This window comes from Penicillium rubens, assembly GCF_028828025.1.
Source record: "Penicillium rubens strain IBT 27055 chromosome Unknown utg000001l_segment0_segment0, whole genome shotgun sequence".
Taxonomy (NCBI): domain Eukaryota; kingdom Fungi; phylum Ascomycota; class Eurotiomycetes; order Eurotiales; family Aspergillaceae; genus Penicillium; species Penicillium rubens.
In genome coordinates, this window is record NW_026890599.1 from 4,376,739 (window position 1) to 4,394,748 (window position 18,010).

Genomic DNA, 18,010 nt, shown 5'->3' on the forward strand with positions numbered 1-18,010 from the left:
CTTGCTTGTTTTTCACTTCTGCTTACTTGTCTCTAGTAGTGACCCCTATGTGTTAGCTCGTAACCACCTTTATATCAAACTAGCCAAGGATCTGTACACACTTCAACATTGAACGCATTGAATATTTTCTTTTAGGTTTCCCTTTTAAGTTTTATATGCAAATCAGAATTGATCCACCAGGTATATAAATATATCGTTACTCTATCTTCCAGATCCAACGATCGTCCAAATCTCCACCGCATTCGATCGTCCCGGCGTCAACCTCGAATGACACGCCGCTGACTCAGCTTTTTGTGGCTTCCAAGCAACTCTAACATCGACTTTTATCCTTCGCTCATTTCCAGGATTTAAATTGTGCATGTCATCGGAGAAATTTGCTGCTTGAGCTAGTTTGTCAATATTGTCAATTTTTTGGCCCTTTTTCCATTCTGCACAGGCTTTACCCCAGGATCTTGCACACACGACCCGTGTCTCTGCGCAGACCCCAACCCCGTTTCTGACCGAAGCTCGCGGCCCGCGAATTGTCTCCCGCGTCCTCCTTGCTCCTGAGACCACCAATCTCTGTTGGAATTGAACTAATGAATTGAATGTCGCAAAAACCCCGAAAGCTCCAACGCGTCTCTAAAGCCTGTAAGATCCCCACGTTCAATTGTATACTCCACTCGCGCTTGGCGGCAATTATTCCCCCGGATTGTACTAGAAAGCTCTGAGCTCATCCCGCATCCACAGGCGACTTCTGCAACAGACGCAGCATCAAGTGCGGCAGAAGTGAAGACCCGCTAGGCAGATGTCAGAATTGTGCGGATTTTGATGTCCCGTGCACCTTTGATCGCCCCGCAAAGCGCCGGGGCGTCAAGGCTGGCACCAGGGCTTCCATGCGAGAGACACCGTTGGTAGGAACGCCTGCCCCCGAGCACGCCCCCCTGTACCGCCTTCTGCGCAGGCTACAGGGAGGATGTCAAATTCCTCTGCGTCTAGGAGCTCGTACTACACCGAGTCAGCCCACCGCCCGTCATTGACTGGGGATCCATGGTCTACCTTCAATACTGGAGGCGTGGCAACGGAAGGGTATGATGACGACGGCGCATTGCGGAACTCGTGGAATGCATTTGCCATTGCCAGTGATCGTCAAATCCGAAATCTTGTGCAAGTATACTTCGAGATTGTGTATCCAATGTACGAATCGATCTTGTTATTGCTCTTGTCCCTTTTCTATGGCTGATGAATTTCTAGCTTCCCGCTCTTTCACAAGCAATCTTTCATCGAGAGAGTTCATAACCAAGAGCATCTCCGAAATCCGGGGTTGTTTGCCTCAACAATGGCAGTTTGCGCCTTGGTTTCGGGGCGCGCGCGAGACGGCGCGCTGTTCACGAATAGATGGCATCGCGACGAACTTACAGAACCGCCATCCGAGGCATTTTACGCCGCGGCCAAAGATTCTATCCCCCGAGACCTTGCAGCGGCAAGAGGCATTAACTATATGCGTGCATGCGCTATTCTTGCAATCGCCAGCATTCAAAACGGCCAAATTAAGAATATGCAAAAGTTCTCCGGCATGTACCACACTCTCACCAGCATGGAGGGTCTTCATGATGAAAAGCTTTGGCCAAAGAACCTGAGTCCTATCGAAACCGAGGAGAGGCGAAAACTAGTATGCATTCTTTCATCTTACGGTTATGATTTCCACTAACTCTGGGTCTAAAGTTCTGGTCTATCTATACATTAGATATCTATTCCACTATTGTATGGGGAGGCGTGATTCGATATCGCGAAGCGCATTCTCTGGTACGGTATCCGAGTGAAGTGGACGATGAGTTTATCACACCGCACGGTTACGGCCTGCCGCCCGTGTCTCCAGAGTCGGGCGTCAGCCCGGACGATGTGACCGTCGTATCACGGCAACCTGTAGCATGGCTTCGGGGCTGGAACTTTACGACAGATCTGTATCGAATCCTAGAATACGTCGTTGATGGCAATCGCCGTCGTTTCTCGTCAGCCAACGGAACCTCACAGGTGTGGTCTCTGTTCACCCCGGCATCCATGTCAGAACCAGCAGTCATGGAGAGGGTACTAACGATGTACGCCGCGCTGCCCCCACAATTCAAAGAAACTCCACCCACTACTGGCGACATGGCGAAGGATCTGTTCGGGTTCCAGTCTGCCAACATACAGGCAACACTACAGCTCCTCCGGATGGTCCTCTTGTCAGCGGAAGAGCTTGGCGTAGACCGCAAATGTGACGTGGCGGGAGAACTTCTCAGTGTCTTCAGCAAAGTTCCCGTGGAGTATTTGAACGCCATCAGCTCCCCCTTGGTATGTCCACCACCCTTGCTCTTCTAAACCCATTTCACTAACCGCTTTCAGCTTCATCATCTCGGCGGAATCGGTTATATCCTCGGCTCTGTCATGGAAGGAAGCTTATCAGAAGCATCGTACCAACGCGTCCGCACGTTGTTGTAAGTTGTTTACCATTCATTCCAAGCCACCCAGTCAAACAAATAACTAATACCATCCCTACAGACTCGAAATGGCCGACCTCCTCGGCCGCCTCGAGACAGGTCTCCAGCGCGCCTCTGGTGCTAGTCAACGACTCCGATCGCAGGTAGACAGAATTGACGGCTACATGCGCACCTCCCGACTACTCAATCTCACGGCACCACACCCACCCCCTCAACATAACACAATCCCCATCGATACTAAACGCGAGATCCCTATCCCAGCCACAACATACATTCCTCCCAGTGGCCCAGCCCCGACGGTCGGTCCATCGACGGCAATGGGCGGGCAGATGATGCAGTTCCAGCTGCCGCCGGAGCTGTTGTCGGATTGGCCGTGGCCGTTGGATGGGGCTCATTCGGAGGGTTTTCTTCCGCTGGCGTTTGAATAGCTCACTTGGTGGTTGCTGGGTGGGTTTGTGGGATTGGAGGCCGCGTGTTTAATGATTCCATAGAGTAGAGCAAAATGGTTGTATCTAATCATCTGTTTATATCCATATCTCAGGGTGTAATTGAGCTGGAGTCACGGATCGTGGTGTTTATTACTGCTCTTCGCCCTGCCTGTACTTGTTATATTTGTGCATATTTCGTCTCTTTGACATGTTCTGTTCGGGTTCAATTTTGGACCAGCTTGATGGTCAAAAAATCTATCTAGCTTGAGTGGAGTGGTGGGGGCAGACCTCGGGTAGTTGTCTATATGCTTGTCGTACTATTTTCTGTCCACCTGTACGTGGAGAATTCAAATTGGAAAAGCATATGCATGCAATCATCCAGTTCTACATTTTCTAGACCGAATCGAGCGAGTACATACAGGCCACATTCCGTTATAGAGTACAAGGAAGGTCTTGTCCGCCATTGCTAAGCCTTGGGATACAAATAGCACCGGGCCGGTGTCTAGTGCTCAAACCCCGCTGCCTTGCCGTCAAAATGCGGGGGGTTACATATTGCCTTTGTATCTGCTTCGGTCTTCCAAGGCTAAGCGGGTCACAATATGTACACCGCAGTAAGGTGAATGCAACCGAGACGATCGGGGGCTTCATTGGTCGTTGGAATCTGATAGGACATTCTGGACTGCTTTAAACCTGCTGATCTAAACGTTTCGTTTGATGTTACTCCCGGTCAACCTCCGATATCAAGGGTTTGATTGTGTCTAAGAGTTTACCCCACAATTGGCTTGAGTCTGAGGCATTAATATCTTAGCATCTCTTATCAAAGTCTTATTCTGTTCCATGTTATTTCCAAGCTGGAACCCTCCTGATAAGCTTATCACTTGGCAGATCTACAACTACAAGGTTTAGCATCGCCTTCTCCTCCCCCTTTTGGGATCGTCCCGTATTCTCTAATCCTAATATCTCTCTTATCAGTGGTGTTTGGGTCTTTTGTATAATGCTCTTGGCAGTTTTGCTTAGATATTGCATGATCAACATGTATGCCGTCCACGGGTCTTTATCAACGTCGTTAGCTCAGCACGCTCTTGACCCCCAATGTCGGTGCGCATATAAAGAGTCACATCCCCCGCCTCTAGACTTAGAGTAAAATCCTAGCCCCAGTAGTATTTCGCTATGGAGAAGAAACTTTCTACAGACCTTTCCGTGCCCGAGGATACTAGGCCAGGCGATGTTTTACCCTACCGACAGACACAGCGCGGTCTGACATCCCGACATGTGCAACTAATGGCCATCGGAGGTTCAATCGGGACTGGGCTTTTCGTCGGTATTGGATCCTACCTGCGAGATGCCGGTCCGCTGTCTGTGTTCCTTGGGTATCTTATCTGGGGATGTCTCTTTATCTTGCCTGTCAATCTGTGTGTTGGAGAAATGGCTGCATATCTCCCTATTCGTGGGTCGATCTTTGAACTCGCTGCCCGGTTTATTGACCCGGCATTTGGGTTTGCTATGTAAGTCCTTCCATGGCTTATCTTGCTTTGCTTTATGGTGTAGATACTAACTCTTCTAGGGGCTGGGTATATTTCTACGGCGGTGTAATGCTAGTTTGTACAGAATACTCTGCAGTCGCAACAATCATGCAATACTGGAACACGAGCGTTAATCCCGCTGTGTGGGTAGCCATGGCGCTGATTGTTTGCACGATACTCAACCTGGTTTCCGTGAGATGGTACGGCGAGAGCGAGTTCGTCCTAGCGTCGACCAAAATCCTTCTCCTTATCGGACTCATCCTCCTCACCTTCATCACAATGGTTGGAGGAAACCCCAAGCACGATGCCTACGGTTTCCGTAATTGGACCGAGGGTGTCATGTTCGAATACTATACCGAGGGCACCACGGGCCGCTTCTTGGGCTTCTTCTCCGTCATGGTCTATGCCGCCTTCTCCGTCGCTGGACCCGATCTCCCAGCCCTAGCCGCCGGAGAGATCCAGAACCCACGAGTGACCATCCCCCGAGTAGCGAAGATGACATTCTGGCGCATTGTGGGATTCTATGTCGTCGGAGTCCTAGCTGTAGGCATCATCTGCAGCCCGCGTGACCCACGTCTCATGTCCGCGATTGATGACGGTGCCGCTGGCTCCGCCGCTTCACCTTGGGTTATCGGAATCGAGAACCTCGGAATTACGGGCCTGCCGGATCTGATCAACTTTCTGATTTTGTTATCGGGCTGGTCCTGTGGCAATGCCTACCTTTACAGCTCTAGCCGAACACTCTACTCTCTCGCTCGCGATGGCCAAGCGCCCAAGTTCCTTTTGAAATGCACTGTATCTGGCATCCCCATCAACTGTGTCATCACGGTGTCGGTTTTGTCTTGCATTACCTTCCTCGTGGCTAGTACCTCTTCCGTCGAGGTCTTCTTCTGGTTCGTCGATCTGACCACCATCGCCTTCGTGCTCACCTACACGGGCATGGTCTGCGTCTTCATCGCCTGGTACCGCGCCATGAAAGCCCAAGGAATTGACCGCAAGTCATTCGTCCCATGGGCTGCACCGTTCCAGCCATACGGAGCTATTCTCGCTATCATTATCGGCTGCGCTACTGCTGTCTTCAATGGCTTCTCTGTCTTCAAGCCTTTCAGTGTACAAGGGTTCATCACTTCGTATTTCGGTCTGGCGTTCTGGGTTGTCATGTTTGTCTTCTGGAAGGTGTATCATCGGAGTTCCTTTGTGAAAGTTGCAGAGGCAGATTTGTACTCTGGCAAGGCGGAGATCGATGAAGAGTGCAAAATCTGGGAAGAAGGTGGATGGGCGGAACGGCGGAAGGAGGAGCTGGCTAACATGCATTGGGCCCGGCGAGGATGGGAAAAAATGTGGTGATTATAATTTATATGCTTGGTGTTTGGGTTGTATATATACATTTGTCTGACAGCGTTAATCAAGACAAAATGTTCACCAAGGTAGCAGATAATGGCACTCGGCGAGGATACTTGTAAACACACCTATTCAATTCTAAAGACCTAATATCTTTTCTATAACTAAATAAGTGTAAAAGTGCCCAGGTTGTTCAGTTGTCCTCATACAACTAGACACTCTGATTGGTTGGCGCGGATGATGCTTAAGGGCACGCACCGGTGGGGACCGGGACAGGAAAAGAAAAGTTGCCCGATTCACATGGGCAAGCTTCTCCAGACTCGCAAACACCAATTCCACCATGTCCACCATGTCAACTCGCTCCGCCTGGCGAGCTTTGCACTACAGTGCCAAACGTCGCGCTTTCCAACCTTTCACCCCCTACCGTTGTTTCTCCTGTGCCAATCGCGCCCAGGACCAAAAGACAGACAATGATCGCATGACACACTTCGGCTTCACCAACGTGCCCGAGTCAGAGAAGGAATCGCGAGGTAAGGATTCACCATCTCCCTATCCAATTGACCACCATCTCAATCCGACCAAACCCGAAACCCATAACTAACCACCAACACCCCCTACAGTCGGCGCCGTCTTCAGCTCCGTAGCAGCGTCCTACGACCGCATGAATGACCTAATGTCCCTCGGCATCCACCGCCTGTGGAAAGACCACTTCGTGCGATCCCTGAACCCAGGCTCCTGCCTACCCGCCATGACCGCCGACCAGCGCGGCTGGAACATCCTGGACATCGCCGGCGGGACCGGCGACATCGCCTTCCGCATGCTGGACCACGCCACGAACGTCAACCACGACATGGAGACCCGCGTGACGATCAGCGATATCAACGCGGACATGCTGGCCGAGGGCCGGAAGCGCTCGCTCGACACCCCCTACTACAACACGTCGCGACTGGACTTCGTCGAGGCCAACGCTGAGCACATGCCTCATATCCCCGATTCCTCGGTGGATCTGTACACGGTTGTTTTTGGGATCCGGAACTTCACGGATAAGCAGGCTGCGCTGAACGAGGCGTACCGTGTGCTCAAGCCTGGTGGTGTCTTTGCCTGCATGGAGTTCAGTAAGGTTGATAACCCCGTTCTGGATGGTATCTATAAGCGCTGGAACTTCAGTGCTATCCCGCTTATTGGTCAGGTCGTGGCTGGTGACCGTGATAGCTATCAATATCTCGTTGAGAGTATTGAGCGTTTCCCCAGTCAGGAGGAGTTTAGGGGTATGATTCAGAAGGCTGGGTTTATGATTCCTGGTCAGGGCTTTGAGAACCTTACGGGTGGTATTGCTGCTATCCATAAGGGTATTAAGCCCATTGCTAAGGCTTGATTGTGGAGGGGTGCTGTGTCGTGTGGGAGATGGTGTTTCTGTACTATATAGACCTGGGACTTTGCATACTGATTGTATTACCGAGAAATATCATTGGCGTTAATTTGCATCGTATATGAACAGCCTTGGCTGTGAGGCTTGTGCTTCGGTTGTAAATGTGCATCTAAAAAGTATGTATGCGAAGAGAAACAGAGCTGTGTGGGCGTAACATCGTCATCCGGATGCGTGATAATGCAAACGATATGTAAGATCAAGTGAGTATATCCAAGAAGGAGAAAACTGGGTAGCTTTTCAGCCATGTCATCCGTCCAATAGATCCTCTGCCTCCACCAACCCCAGGAAACTGCCGGGAGAGGTCATATCCTTCACGACAGCAACGACAGTTACTGGGTCTGATCTATTTCGAGATTCAGAAACAGTATGTCGGATTTCAGCGAGGGGTGTTGAGTCTGGCACCAAGAGCCATTTACTTCGAGGTACAATAAATGGAGTACTGGGGTTCTTGGCCATAACTTCAGACACACGCATGTCCATATCTCCACTAGGAGACAGGAGAGCACGAATGCGCCGAGGAGGGATTATTTCAGATGGAGACAATAACACCCAAGATCTGGCATTGGGATGCTGGATGGCTGTGAGAAGGATATCGAGAAGTCTGATATCGCCGGGTGACTGCGATGAAGACGGCGAGGCAGTGGGAATTTGATCGAGCGGGACCAGCATATCTCGAGAAATGACGCGCTGTTCCGGTGGCGACTGTAAAGTGAAAGGAGGGATCAATGGAGTATTCGTGATTTCCTCCCACGGAAGAGACACAGACGACGTCGGAGAGTCAAATGTCCTCGTTGACATGCCACTGGAAGGCGTGGTCAGCGGTGTCTCAGCTGCCGCCGCTCCAATGGCACCACCGGGATGGAACCCACGGAAGACTTCTGCAGGGCTCTTCCCAGTGGCAGTGTGCAGCTTCCGGGCCGTAGCAATAGCCAGCGCATCGCCCAGCGACAAGGCCACCGTCGTGGACGAAGTGGGCGCACGCACACCGAAAGAAGCCTCCTCGTCCTCATGAATCGGGGCCGGTAAAAGAATGCCCATTCCCAAAGGGCCATGCAACGAGAGAAGCGGACATGACGCTGGATGTGTATGCGATGTAAGAGCGATCACCGGGACAGTAGCCGGAAGATGCGGAAGCAGAGATAAAAGTTCAGGCGAGCGACCAGAGAAGGATATAAGAAGAACCGTATCATTCTGGATCCACCAGGTCAGTATCAGAGTCTCGAATGTCTCATTAAAAGCCAAGCGATCGCGCCGTGATTGTGATTCAAAAGCACGCATCTGCAGGCGTAGGCGCAGGTGGGCTTACCGGCCGAACCAATCCCAGATCGCCATGCAAGGCTTCAGTCGGATGCAGGAACGCGCTGTATACGCCCAAACTATTCATCGTAGCCTCGATTTTCCGTCCGACCTTCCCACTTTTCCCGACCCCGCAAACGACCAGTTTCCCACCTTCGCGCACGCTCTGTGTAATTCGATCCACGGCCCGGGCGAGATCGTGCTGCGCTCGCGCATCGGTCTGGTAGATGTGCTCGAGGTGAGCGAGGGCCGCTCGCTCGGTTGAGATCACATGGATTGCTGTTACTACCGATGAGACATCTTTTGGTGCTGGTGGATCGGATGAATTAGGAGGTGTGAGAGGCCACGAGGGTTGGGCGGGTTCTTCGAATATTGACATGGCGGGTTCCCAATGTTTATAGCATGATTGGAAGTAAGAGGAATTTATGAGTCAAATGGTCTCTTCGCACGCCCGGCTAAGACGAGGCCGAAGATCAAAGGATCAGTCGATAACGGAAGATAACGAGTGATCGGAGATCGGTGTTTTCGTGAGCGGGAAATATTACTACTTAGGTACTTACCTCTATGGACACATGTAGTCTTTTGAGGGGAAATTTGATTTATTAATGTAAATACCCCTTTCTGACATTGATTTTATGCCAATATGCGTAGCCCCGTCTAACCCCGTCTAATAAGATGGTGTCATTCTTCGCTACAATGGTGAATGTGGAGGCGATCTACTTTCCTACTCGAGTATTTCCGAGGCCGATGCATAGAATAGAACATTTGAATATGAATTTGAACAGATTTTGAGCAATTGACGTCTAACCCAGGTGGTCTATTGTGTCATATGTACAGCGGGTATAACCAAAAAAAGAAAAGAAAGCAAGCCCGAAGATAATAGTATGTACATCCGGTTGGCCGCGGGGGATAATTGCAAGATTCTCCCGATAATAGCTTCTAGCAAGGACAAAGGCCAACATGTTTAGAACTCAAAGGTACTCCACAAACTCCAGCAAAAAAAAAAAAAAAAGGAAATCTGTCGTACAGGAGAGGACAGAAGGTAGGGGTATCGCATCAGGATGTCGCGTCGCTAGGGGTCATTATGAGTATGCCTCAACAGGCAATAGTAGATCGTCGTATCATCCTTATCGACCCTCCTGTTTTTCTTTCCCTTTCTCTGTCGTGCCATCATCCTCGTATAGATGATGTTGCTCAATGTAATGAATGACTGGAACTGGGATGAGGTAGCGTACACTCATCTCACGCCGCAAGAAGAGCCGGATCTTTGTGCTGCTAACATCATTCTGAATGAGCTGTTGGATAACATGGATGTTGTCCTTCCAGGGCTGCAAACTGGCTAGGGCTTCATCAATATCTGTGCCACTGCGCTCCACAATGAAAGACTGAGAGGCGTGTTAGCGATCCATTTCTCAAGCGTGGGATGGACGGGGTCGATGTTCAAGGACTTACCCCGTATTTGCCTAGAATGTGGTCCAGATCCTTCTCACTCCATACACCTGGTGTGGACATGGTATGGATCAGATCCGCCCCGGCTAGCAGAGCAATGCGAACGGGCTTCCGGGTTCCATTTCCGGCGTCCACCCCCTCACGGACCACGTTGATTTCATGATCGAAATGATCCAGCACCACAGCAGTTGGCTGATAGGCCTTCTGAGTTGGCTCCCATGTGTCCACCATCAACCAGTCGGAGGTTTGCTCGACTGCGAGTTGGCACATCGCAACCCTATAGATCAATCCCCGTTAGCCTTCGAGAACGGCGAGACCCAATAGAATGAATGCAAAGTCCCTTACCGATGCTCTGCACTAGCCAGACCAGCCTTGCGATAGGCATCCGACACCGGCGACAGATATCCTCCAATGAGTTCAAAGTCGGTGCTGAATCTGACGTGATCGGCGGCCATTTCGAACATTCGCAGGTGTAAATAGGTAATTGGTGAGAAAGAACCACAAGCGACCAGCAAGAGAGGGGTCTTTTCTGGGTCGCTCATCGTGCGCTTGAGGCGATACTCCGGGAAGGTGTACTCCTCCATCGGAGCGGGGGTGATATCGGCGGGTATCTGGTGGACATCATCGCTTTGCCCGCCGACCATTTCGATTGCCATGATGGAGAGATAAATAGAAGAATATGCCCCTAGAAGATCTTGAATTCCGGGGAAAATGAGAGAGTATGGGGATCGGAGAAAGGCGGGGGAGTTGAAAAGTGAAGAGATGAATTTCTATTGCGGCGGGGGGGCGAACCGGAGGCGGCAAGAGAATGCGCCGGAGAAGGCGAACGTATGAAAGCTCAAAAAGTGAAAGATGGAATATGTGAAATATGTTTCCTTTTGCCTTGTTTACTTTTTTTTTTTTTTTCTCTCTATCAGGTTCCAGCCCTGGAATTTCGTGATTAAAAATCGCAACCTCGGTGAGTCAATCGAGATCTATTCGGCGTCTCTCCGTGATCCGGATCGAACGCCGCTAGTTTCCATTTTGAGGAGTTAAGGGAATATATATGTAGGTTCATGGAGTTAACAGCTTAATAAAGTTCATTTAGCTCTCAAGGTCCTTATTTAATTCTAATTCTTACCTAGTTCTCGGCTTCACTGAATCCTATATAGTTATCAATGTGCTCCATACGGAATACTTGTATGAATGGCCTTTGACTGTCAACCCAATAATTGCACATCAAATCCACATACCATAAACATATAAAAGACACAAAAGAGATCCCTTGCGGTATTTATTGCCACCTGCACTATCAGGTCTCGGGCCCTCCGTGCCCAATATCCAGGCAAGATGCCAATGTGTGCCGGAGAATAGAGAATAGAAAAAGTCATGAAGTACGGAGTAATTGTGCAATAAATCATTATAGTATATGATATTTGCTATAGACTAGTAGATATAATAGATATGAAACCATCTATGTAGTTATATATGTAGTATCCAGTGAGTTCGTCGGTAATCAAGTATATAAGTACCTGGTTAGATCATCGAATGTTGCACTTCCGCCGCCTGACGCTCCCCCCAATCCCATTCACAACCACATCAAACCAACTTCCCTTTTCTTTCCCCCTCCCCTCTCCTTAACCCCCCCCCCCCATCGAGAAAAAATAATTATCTCCTGTGCGACTGGAATTGGTAATCGTTCTTTTCTTCCAAGACTGTGATCTCATAGCCTCAACGGCAACAGTGACAGCTACCCGAAACATCGTTCTCGCCAGCCCTCTCGGCTAGCCATAGCGGATGGCGGGTTAAAAACGGTGACCACTCAATTGAGCTTCCTATACCCGATAACTTATGGCCAGGCAAAGGCCGTCCGCCAACCGCCAGGACCCTCTCGAGGATTATCCCGCTCCCGTAGGCACTTCGGCCTCTTCTTCCCTGAGGTAGTTTCCCCGTTCTCTCAGCCTTGTACACTCATCGCCTAGAGGTTCAGACTCATCTTCCGTGGACTCTCACGAACCTGTTGATCACTGAGCTCTCGTACCCCTCGTTTACCCCTGGGTTGTTAAGTCGATGATCCGCAGTTCATCGGGATCATCATCTCTTTTACATTTCTAGATTCGTCATCTGTCTACCCAACTATCTGCTTATCGCTGGCCATCCCGGTCTTCGTTTTTCCGTCATTCTCTTTCTTCAGGCCCTAATATCGTCACACATCATTACAAAAAAAGACCACTTTCTCATGTCATCCAGAATAACTCGCTCCTCCGCGAGACTCGCCACAGACCCTCCACCTGCTGAGTCCGGTACACCGCTACAAACCGCCGGCTCAACCCCATCCCGGAAACGCAAGGCATCTTCCCGCCACGACCGACAAGCAGACGCCCCGATACAACCAGCACCGCCGTCACCCAAACGGAAAACCAAGCGACCGCGGACTGCAGCATCCCAAACAGTTCCATCTACTGGTCCTGTTGCTGCACCCCGTCGAGGCGCCCGCAGCCGCCCAGCCATGTCACAACCGGGGTAGGTGATGATGTACAGTGATGAATAGGGATCGGAGCTAATTTCGTCTTCTTATGTAGACCGTCATCTCGACCGTCGGAGGAATCATCCAAATCGACGACCTCTCCCCAACCATCGAGGCGAAAGTCCAATCGAAACGGTGAGTTCTATGCAGTGTAAATTGGCAATGTGACACAATAATTGGTGTCTAGACATAATATTTACTGATCCCGTCTCCTTATTATAGATCGACCTGCGACCACACAGTCTCCACCACCCCGACGCTCGAAGAAGCGTTCCGCTAAATCAAATGCCGATGTTGTGATGAGAGATGCGGAGGAGGAAATCGAGCAGGAAGAACACCAGGAAGAACACCAAGGATCACAAACGGGAGAGAGCAACGATGGCACCAACCCCTCGGCGTTTGGTGATGATGATATGGATACCTTCCACAGCAGCCTGTTCGGTGGCCGAGGCCCCATGGGACTCCAGAGCACTCTACGTGCGCTTACTGGCATGATGAGTGGCATGTCCTCACGTCTTCGAGATATCCTCTCCAACTTGAGAGCAAAAGATGATCCGTCTCTCCAACTGATCGCCCTGCAAGAGCTGTCGGATCTCTTGCTTGTCTCGAACGAGGATAACCTCTCCGGTCAATTTTCACCGGACCCGTACGTGAAGGAGCTCGTGGCTCTGATGCAACCGAACCAGTTTGGCGAAGAGAATCCCGAGATTATGCTTCTTGCATGTCGCTGTCTCGCAAATCTAATGGAGGCCCTGCGGGGCTCCGTGGCGAATGTCGTATATGGTGGTGCTGTACCCATCCTTTGTCAAAAGCTGCTTGATATACAGTTCATCGATCTAGCTGAGCAGGCTTTGAGTACTTTGGCCAAGATTTCTGTCGACTTTCCAGCCTCAATTGTGCGAGAAGGTGGTTTGACCGCTTGCCTCACATATCTGGATTTCTTCCCAACCAGCACTCAACGCACAGCAGTCAGTACGGCCGCGAACTGCTGTCGTAATCTCCCCCATGACTCGTTCCCCGTGGTGAGGGATGTAATGCCTACTCTACTCAACGTCCTGTCTAGCAATGACCCTAAGGTCGTGGAGCAAGGGTGCCTATGCGTATCGCGGATAGTCGAGAGCTTCAAGCACCGACCTGAGAACCTGGAGGAGCTGATTGAGCCTGAGATGCTCAAGGCCGTTCTTCGGCTGCTACTGCCAGGAACGACGAATCTGATTGGACCCCACATCCACACGCAATTCCTTAGGGTATTGGCAATTGTATCGAAAACAAGCCCACGATTGTCAAACGAACTTCTCAAGATGGACGTAGTGGATACGCTTTACCAAATCTTGACCGGCGTGTCACCGCCACGTGATGTGGATAGCACGGCCGTCAAGATGGACAGCGTGCTAGTTATGCAAGCATTGATTCATCGGCCTCGCGAACAAGTATTTGAAACTCTCAACGTCATCTGCGAGCTACTGCCTGGTGTTCCAAGTCGCGATGCCTCAAAGACTGATAACCTCCTAAGTTCATACTTTGATAGCCACATGTCCATCGGACTAAGGTCGCCCAAAACCAAAGAGGCAGTGGAGGAGAGGCGGTCCTTGCTCGCCGACTGCAAGACTGAGCTTAAGCGTTTTGCGATGATTCTGTTCCCAACTTTGACCGATGCCTACTCGAGCACGGTCAATCTGCATGTGCGCCAGAAAGTCCTGATTGCACAGCTGAAGATGCTACACATTCTCGAGCCTTCTTTGATTGAAGACGCCCTGCGCACAGTTCCTTATGCTTCGTTCTTGGCTGCTATTTTGTCCCAGAAAGACCACCCGTCTCTCGTATCTTTGGCTCTACGCTGCGCTGAGCTACTGTTCCAGCGACTTGAACATGTTTATCAGCACCAATTCCACCGTGAAGGAGTGATCTCAGCCATCATCAAACTATCCGAAGGTTCTCTGTCCGGAGACCAGGAGAACATGGATTCATCCGATCCCACACATATAAGTACGACCACAGATCCATCGCGCGGCACCAATGTCGGAGAGACTGGAGCTGGCGGAGATGATGAGGATGAGGATGATGAAGCCGATGACTATGACGACGAGGATGGCGAGGAGGATGACCACGATGACATGTCTGATTCCGAGGATGACTTCATGGCGGGCCCGCGCAGTCTACAAAAGATGGACAATGCGCTAAACGACGTAGTTATCCGGGATGCGCAAGCTTTCCTCGAGGTATATGAAGCAAGCCATGGCGAAACCGTTCGAGCAGAGGCTCTGAGGATCTTGACAGCACTGAAATCTCTCGCCTCTGAAATTAAGTCGCGCTATTCTCGTGGCGGTGAGGGTGGTTTCCCCTTATTCAAACAGCTCGCGTCATACTTTGATGGAGACGCCTTGGAGAGCATTACCAGCTCTGAATTGCTTAACTCCGGCATCATAGAGGTTCTTCTCTGTGTTTTAGGTAACTTCCAAGCGCCTTCTATTCGCGATGCCAGAGCCGACTTCCTAAGAGCGTTTATGGGTGTTTCAATCTCAGACAAAGCTCAAAGCCAGAGCACCGCTACGACACCCTTCAGCGTACTTATCCGCAAGTTGCAAGACCTGCTTAGCAGGACGGAACATTTTGAAGTCCTCACAGTCAGCCATAATTCGCTGGAGAATACCCGCAGCAATGCCGCCTACATGCTGAGCAAACAGCTCCGATTGAAGCTGGTTGCCGACGAAGAGTCCGAAGTTCCTCGTCCTTATCGCAACATCATGGTATCAATCCATGCTATTGCCACATTCAAGGCCTTGGACGACTTCCTTCATCCCCGGATCGCCGTGGCAGAAAAGCCTCGCCCCTCACGAACCAGGGACTCAATTCTCTCCCAAATTGCCAATGCATCCCGACTTCGTGAACAGCTGGCTTCAGGGTCTGGGATGAACCTTCCAAGCCACACAGAGGGCCCCGATGACACTATTGCCGACTCTACGGACGGCACCTATGATCGCTCAGCTGACCACCCGCGCCACCAGTCAGACCGGATTCAAGAGGATGAAGACGAAGACCACGAGGACGAGCCCCTCGAGTGCGCAGATGAAAGGCAACTGACCGACGAAGAAGAAGACGGTGGCGACGAAGACGAGGACGAAGAACTCAATGCCATTGTTGATGATCTCGATGAGGATATGGAAAATGACACTAGCTCCGACCCTTCGGCAGTCAACATGGAGGTGGCATCCTCGGGCAAGGTCACAGCTCGCAAAGAGGATGGTACCCGAGTTGGAACTCCCTCTCAGACGGCTGCATCCAAACCTTCATCATCAACTCCTGCTGCTGCTCCCCCCACCCGCATGCGCAATAACTCGCTCGCCACTGCCGGGCGGCCCTTCTCATCTTATGCCGCTGCGATGGCCTCTGTGCCTCAGGATTGGCACCTTGAGTTTTTCGTAGATGGCAAGCCCGTTACTAATGAGACGACTATCTACCGTGGTGTTCATCATGACCGCGAGGACTTGGACGAGAGTAGTGCCAAGAACGTCTGGTCTGCAGTCCACACCATCACGTTTAAGCGCGTCCCTGGCCCTCCACCACCAGAGCCCTCAACCCTCACACCGACCACTCAGGCTGCATCTGAGGATGATACTCTCCAGATCCCAGCCTCTCTCGACAAAGACCCCACCACTTCATCCATCATTCGCCTGCTTCGTGTTTTACACGAAATGAACGCAACAATTGATGATATCTTGACCGATAGCAAAGACACTGCCACTATCACCTCGGAGCCCCTGGCCCAGTTCATTAACACGAAGCTCACGGCCAAGATCAACCGCCAACTCGAGGAGCCTTTGATCGTTGCAAGTGACTGCCTTCCGAGTTGGAGCGAAGACTTAGCCAGGCTTTTCTCCTTCTTGTTCCCGTTCGAGACAAGGCATCTATTCCTGCAGTCAACTGCATTCGGCTATTCACGGGCAATGATGAGATGGCAAAATTCTCAAAATGGCGAGGACAGCCGACGGGACTTGCGCCGCGATGATCGCCCATTCCTTGGACGGCTGCAGCGCCAAAAAGTGCGGATCTCTCGTTCGCGTATCCTTGACTCGGCACTAAAGGTCATGGAACTCTATGGGTCTTCCCCCAGCATTCTCGAGGTCGAATACTTCGAAGAAGTTGGTACTGGATTGGGGCCGACTCTTGAATTCTACTCTACTGTTTCCAGGGAGTTCTCTAAGAAGAAGCTGAAGATCTGGAGAGACACAGATGGGAGCTCTGGTACAGAATATGCATTTGGCAAGCGCGGTCTGTTCCCAGCGCCGATGAGTGATGGACAAGCAGGCCAAGAGATCGGGAAGAAGCAATTGAACATCTTCAAGGTGCTAGGAAAGTTCGTGGCCCGCTCGATGCTTGACTCCCGGATCATCGACATTTCCTTTAATCCAGCGTTCTTCCGTATCGCGGATACCCTGTCGTCAGTGGCACCATCCCTAGGCACTGTCAAGCTTGTTGATCAGGACCTCGCGAAATCCTTGTTCATGCTCAAAGAATTTGTCGATGCCAAAAACGCCGTTGAGGCAAACAGGTCACTTTCGCCAGCCCACAAAATCGAGGCGGTGCAAAACATCACCGTCCACGGTGCCCATGTTGACGACCTGGGTTTGGACTTCACTCTACCTGGATATCCCGCTATTGAGTTGATTCCTGGTGGCACCGACGTGCCGTTGACAATCGAAAATGTTGACATTTACATCGAACGGGTGATCGACATGACCTTGGGCAGCGGTGTCCGGCGCCAGGTAGATGCCTTCCGGGCTGGGTTCTCACAAGTCTTCCCCTTCTCTTCCCTTCGTGCTTTCACTCCAAGTGAGCTTGTCATGCTTTTCGGGCAAGCGGATGAGGATTGGTCAATCGAGACCTTGATGGACTCTATCAAGGCCGATCACGGGTTCAACATGGACAGCCGGAGTGTGCGCAACCTTCTGCAGACGATGAGCGAGCTGGACCACCAGCAACGCCGAGATTTCCTTCAGTTTGTCACTGGTAGCCCCAAGCTCCCCATTGGAGGTATGTTAATCCCATTTTCCACCGCGTGAAATCCCACTAACACAATCAATACAGGCTTCAAGAGTCTCACGCCGATCTTCACTGTCGTGTGCCGCCCAAGCGAGCATCCCTATACACCAGACGACTATCTCCCCAGTGTGATGACCTGCGTCAACTACCTGAAGTTGCCAGACTATAGCGATCTGGACGTTCTCAAAAAGCGCCTCTCGGTCGCCATCAAAGAAGGCCAAGGAGCTTTCCATCTTTCCTAGACCCAAAACTTCCACTATCTCCTCTGCCCTCTCCTCTCTTTTGCTGGCTTTCATATTTCTCGGCTAGGACGAGAAACCATTCACGATGCGACGACGTGCGACTTGTTTCTGATTTGTTCCTCCCAAATTCCCAAGTTTCCGGACGGGCTGTTTCTCTGTTGTCTTTTCCTTCTATGCCATCTGGGTCGAAAGGCGTCATGGCGGGGGTCCCCTTACGATAGTGGTATTAGATAGCAATGCTCACTTTCTACTGAAACTTGGTGTAGGTTCTCCCATACTGAGGTACCATTTTGTACA

General features: G+C 50.9%; 6 protein-coding genes across 6 annotated transcripts; 4 read left to right on the forward strand and 2 right to left on the reverse strand.

The window, feature by feature from the left end:
• Positions 1–955: 955 nt before the first annotated feature.
• Positions 956–2,887, forward strand: N7525_001693 (fungal specific transcription factor domain-containing protein; the record flags this gene model as incomplete). Its single annotated transcript, XM_002557654.2, has 5 exons — positions 956–1,176; positions 1,234–1,651; positions 1,705–2,313; positions 2,365–2,456; positions 2,521–2,887. The coding sequence occupies 5 exons, from the start codon at positions 956–958 to the stop codon at positions 2,885–2,887; spliced, it is 1,707 nt and encodes a 568-aa protein (XP_002557700.2).
• Positions 2,888–4,057: 1,170 nt separating this feature from the next.
• On the forward strand, positions 4,058–5,757 carry N7525_001694 (putative proline permease; the record flags this gene model as incomplete). The annotated part of the gene is made up of 2 exons (XM_002557653.2): positions 4,058–4,392; positions 4,452–5,757. 2 exons carry the CDS (start codon positions 4,058–4,060, stop codon positions 5,755–5,757), a joined length of 1,641 nt encoding a protein of 546 aa, XP_002557699.1.
• A 334-nt stretch (positions 5,758–6,091) lies between these two features.
• N7525_001695 (class I SAM-dependent methyltransferase) lies at positions 6,092–7,126 on the forward strand (the record flags this gene model as incomplete). The annotated part of the gene is made up of 2 exons (XM_002557652.1): positions 6,092–6,281; positions 6,372–7,126. 2 exons carry the CDS (start codon positions 6,092–6,094, stop codon positions 7,124–7,126), a joined length of 945 nt encoding a protein of 314 aa, XP_002557698.1.
• A 300-nt stretch (positions 7,127–7,426) lies between these two features.
• N7525_001696 (uncharacterized protein) lies at positions 7,427–8,855 on the reverse strand (the record flags this gene model as incomplete). Its single annotated transcript, XM_002557651.1, has 2 exons — positions 7,427–8,371; positions 8,487–8,855. 2 exons carry the CDS (start codon positions 8,853–8,855, stop codon positions 7,427–7,429), a joined length of 1,314 nt encoding a protein of 437 aa, XP_002557697.1.
• Positions 8,856–9,603: 748 nt separating this feature from the next.
• On the reverse strand, positions 9,604–10,581 carry N7525_001697 (nicotinamide/nicotinic acid mononucleotide adenylyltransferase; the record flags this gene model as incomplete). The annotated part of the gene is made up of 3 exons (XM_002557650.1): positions 9,604–9,861; positions 9,929–10,202; positions 10,271–10,581. 3 exons carry the CDS (start codon positions 10,579–10,581, stop codon positions 9,604–9,606), a joined length of 843 nt encoding a protein of 280 aa, XP_002557696.1.
• Positions 10,582–12,143: 1,562 nt separating this feature from the next.
• On the forward strand, positions 12,144–17,713 carry N7525_001698 (HECT-type E3 ubiquitin transferase UFD4; the record flags this gene model as incomplete). Its single annotated transcript, XM_002557649.2, has 4 exons — positions 12,144–12,427; positions 12,487–12,566; positions 12,654–17,462; positions 17,517–17,713. The coding sequence occupies 4 exons, from the start codon at positions 12,144–12,146 to the stop codon at positions 17,711–17,713; spliced, it is 5,370 nt and encodes a 1,789-aa protein (XP_002557695.2).
• Between the last annotated feature and the right edge of the window lie 297 nt (positions 17,714–18,010).